Genomic DNA, 6,511 nt, shown 5'->3' with positions numbered 1-6,511 from the left:
CCGAAACACGAAGTGACAAATCCTAATGGTGATCTATGCCAACCCAACAAACACCTTCGGAGACACCTGTAGAGCACCTTTATAATCACCCATTTACGTTGTGATGTCTGGTAGCATAGAAAGTGTTCCTCCGGTATTCGGGAGTTGCATAATCTCATAGTCCGAGGAACTTGTATAAGTCATGAAGAAAGCAGTAGCAATGAAACTAACACGATCATAATGCTAAGCTAACGGATGGGTCATGTCCATCGCATCATTATCCTAATGATATGATCTCGTTCATCAAATGACAACACATGTCTATGGTTAGGAAACATAACCATCTTTGATTAATGAGCTAGTCAAGTAGAGGCATACTAGGGACTATATGTTTTGTGTACGTATTCACACATGTACTAAGTTTTTGGTTAATACAATTCTAGCATGAATAATAAAAATTTATCATGAATTAAGGAAATAAATAATAAGTTTATTATTGCCTCTAGGGCATATTTCCTTCAGGTCCTCGTCCCCGACCTCCGTGGCTTCGGTGACTCCGGCATCCCAGTCGATCCCGTCGCCTATGTTGTCATGCTCCGCGACCACCTCCGCCTCCCATCTACTAGTGTGTGTATGCATCAAGCGATACCGGGGTGGCATGCCATCACATGTGTCTTCTGATTTAATTTTAGCATACCTTCTTCTTTTTGTCAGGAGCATACGTTCTTGTTTTACAGTTAAAGTGAACCAAGTTTCATGACGAGAGTTCAAACAGTAAATCAAATCAAACGTGCCGAGCAAGGAGTTTTGATGGTTATTCGAGAGGATTAGTTAGTTGAATGAGCCTTTCAACCTCGATGACATGGAGAATGATGTACCACTGCAGCAAGCCGGCATGGTTCTCACGTCAATGCGGGAGATGACATGAACCGATGCACGCTAGGATGTTAATAGTGGCTACATCAAACTCAACATGAATGGTGGCAAACTGCACCACCACATCCCGCATATCACCATCGCTCGATGACATCCTCTGTGAACGAGAGACCTGTGTGGACCTTCGTCCCTACTAGGACGTCTTACGCAACCACAGCGTGCAACCGTGCACAGCTAGCGGCACCAGTACTACTTGTGTCGCTATTACAGGTAGTTCTGACTGCCGCGAGCACAATGGCGCCAACAATGGCTGCACTTGACTTGTCATGGGTGGCCGCACCTGCACCACCACATCTCACGCATCACCACCTCTCAACATCGTCCAAAGCAGGCGCCTAGTCGAAGGAGGGACCGGCGCCGAAGCCGCGGAGGTCGAAGACGAGGCGCGATGAGTGCGGCCATCTGGTGGCGCCAAAGCTCCAGGAAGCCGTGGAGGACGAGCACCGCCTGAATAGCGGCGGGGCCCTTCTCGGCCACGGGGAGGGACATGCCGTTCACGTTGGTGTTCCAGCGGGCCGCACGTCGCCGGGCTCCTCTATGCTCGCAGCACCACCCCCGTGCTCTACTCGTATCAAATTAAATCTATCTTAATCAGAGGAGTTGGCCCACAAGGACAAGTGGCAGTCTCTTATTGGCCCTGCACAATATTTCCTGCAGGGAGCCCTGCAGCTGAGCCGAACCCATTTGCTCGACATTATGACGCAATGAGCGTCCAATAGGGATTTCTGTTGTGCCGATTTTCCGTTTTTTTCTCTTTCAAGGTCTGATTCTATTCCGGTATTTCTTGGTGGGCTTCCTGTTGGGGTTTTTTCCTTGAGGTTTTTATTTTCGATTTCTTTTGTTTTCTTTATTTACTAGCACATATGCCCGTGTGTTGCAACGGGGGACAAACATTAGTCTTTATCATCAAAACTCATTGCAAGAAATAAAAAAACTGTAGCGATATCGGCACGGGCATTGGCGGACATTTAATCGTGTCATCATCCATGATTTCATGTTTCGTGAGTGTGGCGACGAGCTGGTCATATGTTTTGAGTGTGGAAATTGCGAGTTCCTCCTTGTCCGTGTATGCCTCCTTGGTCTGCCCCACCCATCTGCCTCTCGCCTTTGGTGTAAATTATAATGGTTTAGCCCACTAGTCATTTAATTATGCACCATGCATATCAACATGAGCTTGTAGGTTTAATCGGGTCTTTATTTCCTCGATTGGCCCATAATAATCTTGAATCTTTAATCGGGTCTTCATTTCTTTCATTGACCTCTCAGATATTTATTTGGGTCTTCACTGGTTCCATTGGCCAATAATCAAAGATCTTTAATCGTGTCTTTATTGCTTTCATTGGCCCATAATCTCATATCTCGGAGAGATCACCCTCGTAATATGCGTCCTCATTGCATACCTCACTCTCTGAGTTTTTTTTAGTGTTTTTTGAGGCTGCTTGTTGATTTCCATGGCAACTTGCTAGCGTATATAAATTTGTAGAATTCAAAGTAAGAAAACTATGTGGCACTATTTAATCGATGAACCAAAATAAAAAAGACTCTTATAGGCTGCTATGCTACCCTGCCTGGGACTTGAGCTGGAAGAAACAACTCAAACGGAGTTGCCCAAGGTATATGGCCGACCCACTTTCATCCTTCGTTGGTGATAAAAAGAGTCCAAAATCAGTAGTAGATGGGTGGTTGTTTGGCTAGCACGTACTGTTCCAATGCTTTGGACAAGCCTAGGACGATCCAGCGACGCATGAAAGAAACCGGCTCGCTTGTATTGGAAACGGACAAAACCAAAATAGCTAGCATACGTGAAAATCAATCGAAGTGGAACGAAACAAAGCGGGACGAAAATAAGAATATCGCCTTCCTTTATTAGTAAGTATAGATTCATCCAGAAAATAGCATACTCGCCTTATCGGTGATTCATAGCTCGTTATTTGCTCAACGGTGCATGAGAGGGTAGAGGTGTGCTGCAAGACGTGGCTCAGCATGTAGCACTAGTGGTTTCTCTATGAAGAGGTCGTTCTTGGACTCGCGGAGATTGATGGCCGACACCCCAGCCGGTTTGGTCCAGGTGAAGCCATGCAGGAGCCTGCCGAAGAGCATGACACTCATGGTTGTTCCTAGTGATGCCGCGATGCATCCCCGCCGTCCGGTGCTAAAGGAGATGAACCGCAATTCGCTCTCAGTAAGCACCACATTGATGTTGTCTCCCATATGGCGCTCTGGCTTGAAGTGGAGTGGCTCATCCCAGACGGTGGGGTTCTGGCCCAGGGCCAACCGGCTAAGGATGACGTGGCTACCCTTGGGCACGCGGTAGCCCGCAACAATGGTGTCGGCAATTGCGACGTGCGGCACGTTGAAGGGAGCGACTGGGTGGAGGCGAAATGCCTCACGTATGCACGCCTTGAGATAGTTGAGCTGCATGATGTCCGACTCTTGCACCAGCCGCTCACGACCGACCACCTGGTCCATCTCCTCCACCGCTTTGGCCAGCAATTCTGGGTTGTTCACCATCTCCGCCAGCGCCCACTCCACTGCGTTTGATGGGTTATCTATGGCCGCTAATATTATGTCCTGCATGCATTCCATGGAGATAAATGTAAGTTAATACAATTTTTATATTTGCATAAAGATATATTACATTGAATAATTGGAATTTTAAATACAGTTTAAGTTGAAATCACATCGAAATGGTAGAAAAATGCAATAATGATATGTTTAAACTATCAATTCGTAATTTCTTATTCTATTGTTTCCCTTTTCTAACACCTGTGAAATACAGTATAAGATCTATTTAAGAGTGTTCTCATGGATGACGTATTACCTTGTAGGACTATGAGGCAATTGGTCACTAAATTCTATCTAGGCCCTTGAACCATCTTAAAATTTCTCATTAATTAATAGTATTTTTTCTTACCTTGCACTGTGCTTTGACCTCATCGATGCTGAGTAACGGCTTGCCGTCACCATCGGCGAGCGTGATGAGAACGTCAAGGAAGTCCTGGACCCCGTCCTGCCTCTCGCCGTTGTTCCACTGCCTCCAACGCTCTTCAATGACCTTGTTGTGCAGTCTGTCCACTTTTGTGTTGGCCTCCTTAATAATTTTCTCGTGGCCGTCGAGGTCTAGGCCAAGTAGACACGGGAGGTAGTCACTGACGCAGAAGGAGAAGAGGAGCCCTAGGAGGGTGAAGGAAGCGTCCATGTGCTCCACCTCCATCGGCCCCGGCCCGCCGTCCGGCTGAGGCTCCCCGAAGTACCGTTGGCCGAAGACAAGCCGGCGGATGACGTTGCCGCAGTAATGCTGCGTGACGTGCCTGACATCGACGTTGGCGCCTAGTCCCGACGTTGAAGATGACCCCTCGGCGGTGAGGTTGTAGATGTAGCGCGTCAAGTTGTCAGCTTCGTCGGCGCGCTTGTCATGGAGCCACTTGTGGCGGGAGGGGCAGATGATCTCAGAGGTGAGCACCTTGCGCATCTTCATCCACTGCTCGCCAAACGGCGTGAGCACGGCGTCCTTGTACCCACAGCTGATGGCATCGGAGGCCAAGGTGAGTGGGCGGGACAAGAAGTTCTTGTCCTGCTTCTTGAGCACCTCCCTTGCGATCTTGGGACATGTGATCGGGACGACGTGGACGCCGCCGAGGCGGAAGCAAGCGATGTCGGTGCCCATATCCTTCATCACGCGATGGATCCAACGGAACGCCGGCTTATTGAGCACCATCTCGGGCAGGCTACCCACCAGTGGCCACGACCATGGTCCCGGCGGAAGCGGAAGCGGGACCATCGCCGATGAGCACGTGCCACTGCGGACCTTGCTCTTGGTCATGTTAAGGTGTATGAGCGTTATTACAATGAGCAGCTGGGACACAAAGCAGCAGCAAGCCAGCATTGTGGAGAGTGGAGACTGCTGCTTGCTGAGTGCACACAGGCTTGCGAGGTAGCTTGCCTTGTTATCGTTGTGTAGGAAAGCCCACTTTGCTTTACGTGCTGCTCTGCCCATGAGTGCATGCGAGACCCCTCTTTATATGTTACCTCCGTCCCAAAAAATTGGCTATCTAGATACGAAGGTATCTACGTATCTAACACTAAAACATGTGTAGATATATTCCACATGTATCACATGGTATTTCAAATGTATTTATCCTGATACTACTACTAATAATTGTCTACAGAATGAAAAATCTTCTATTTGTAGATTGTGTTAGATTTATTTAGATAAGAAGGCTGATACTAATAATAATAATTGTCTATCCAAACGTAGTCAAAACAGAATAGAAAGCTTTTATTTATAGATTGCCTTAGATTTATCTATATAAGAAGGCTGGTACTAATACAATAATAATTGTCTATCCAAATATAATCAAAACAAAATAACAAATCTTCTATTTATAGATTGTCTTAGTTTATCCAGATACGAAGGCTAATATTAACAATAATAATTGTCTATCCAAATGTAATCAAAATAGAATAAAACATAGATTTTGGAGCGTACTTATCCAAAAACTAACCATAATTGTCTTTCCAAAAGTATTTCAAAGTTCAGACACCAGGATTATGGACCATATGGGCAACTTTCGATTTGAGGAGATGGTCGGACCATCCATCCGGGATTCAATTACCTGCTCGTGACCTCCTATTTAGCGCTGTACGAGCCAGCGAACGAGGGAGCGCGTACTCCTCGCTCCCCCACGCTACCTCATGGGCTAGCCCATGTGTGGGGAGGGAAAGCGGAAGCAACTTTTCTTTTTTTTAAAAATTGTTTTCCATTGTAATATTAATTCGGAATTTCAATATAGTTACAACTTGTGAAATGTTCGTGAATTCGAAAATTGTTCATGATTTAAAAAAAATGTTCGCGAAATGACAAATGCTGACAGAGTTAAAAAATGTTCACCAAATTCCAAAACATTTCTTGAATTCAAAATATGTTCATGATTTCAAAGGAATGGACATCCTTTTGAATTTGATGAACATATTTTGAACATCTAAAACAAATTTGGCATTTGATGAACATTTTTTAATTTGATGAACAAAATTTGTATTCAAGAACATTTTTTGACAAAATCATGAACAAAATTTGAATTTGATGAACATTTTTTTGAAAAAATAATGAACAGATTTGTAATTCAGTGAACAAATTTTGAATGTGATGAACATTTTTTGAAAACAATGAACAAAAAAAGAATCCGATGAACTTTTTTTAGTTTGATGAAGAAATTTTGAATTTTTTTTGAATATTTTTTAATCTGATGAACAAAAAATTGAATTCGATGAACACTTTCTGGATTGTTGAACATTTTTTTACACGGATGAACATTTTTAGAATTCAATGAAAATACAGTTGTTGACGAATTTGAAAATTAAAAATGCCAAAAATAGTCAAAAAGTGAAGAGGAAGAATATAGAAAATAAAAAGGAAAAGAGAAAACCAAAAAAACAAAAAGGAAAAATAAAGAAAAAAATTAAGAAAATAAAGAAAACTTGAAAAGAAAACAAATGAAAAGGCAGTATAGAAAACATAAAAAAAGGTTCTGGGAAGGTTCTAGAACCTTTCCAAAACCGGTGGCAAAATAAACCGCAAAACTGGTTGGCCCATACG

General features: G+C 44.1%; 1 protein-coding gene across 1 annotated transcript; it reads right to left on the bottom strand.

Moving 5' to 3' along the window:
* Positions 1-2,850: 2,850 nt before the first annotated feature.
* On the bottom strand, positions 2,851-4,801 carry LOC123133663 (tyrosine N-monooxygenase-like). Its single transcript, XM_044553102.1, has 2 exons — positions 3,830-4,801; positions 2,851-3,486 (listed from the first exon to the last, which is right to left on the bottom strand). The coding sequence occupies exons 1-2, from the start codon at positions 4,799-4,801 to the stop codon at positions 2,851-2,853; spliced, it is 1,608 nt and encodes a 535-aa protein (XP_044409037.1).
* Positions 4,802-6,511: the final 1,710 nt, after the last annotated feature.

This window comes from Triticum aestivum, chromosome 6B (assembly GCF_018294505.1).
Source record: "Triticum aestivum cultivar Chinese Spring chromosome 6B, IWGSC CS RefSeq v2.1, whole genome shotgun sequence".
Taxonomy (NCBI): domain Eukaryota; kingdom Viridiplantae; phylum Streptophyta; class Magnoliopsida; order Poales; family Poaceae; genus Triticum; species Triticum aestivum.
This window is presented reverse-complemented; position numbering and strand designations above follow the sequence as displayed.

Coding starts and splice junctions, on each gene's coding strand:
- LOC123133663 (XM_044553102.1), bottom strand. CDS start 4,801: ATGCTGGCTTGCTGCTGCTTTGTGTCCCAGCTGCTCATTGTAATAACG. Junction 3,487..3,829: donor AGGTCAAAGCACAGTGCAAG/GTAAGAAAAAAT, acceptor GAATGCATGCAG/GACATAATATTAGCGGCCAT.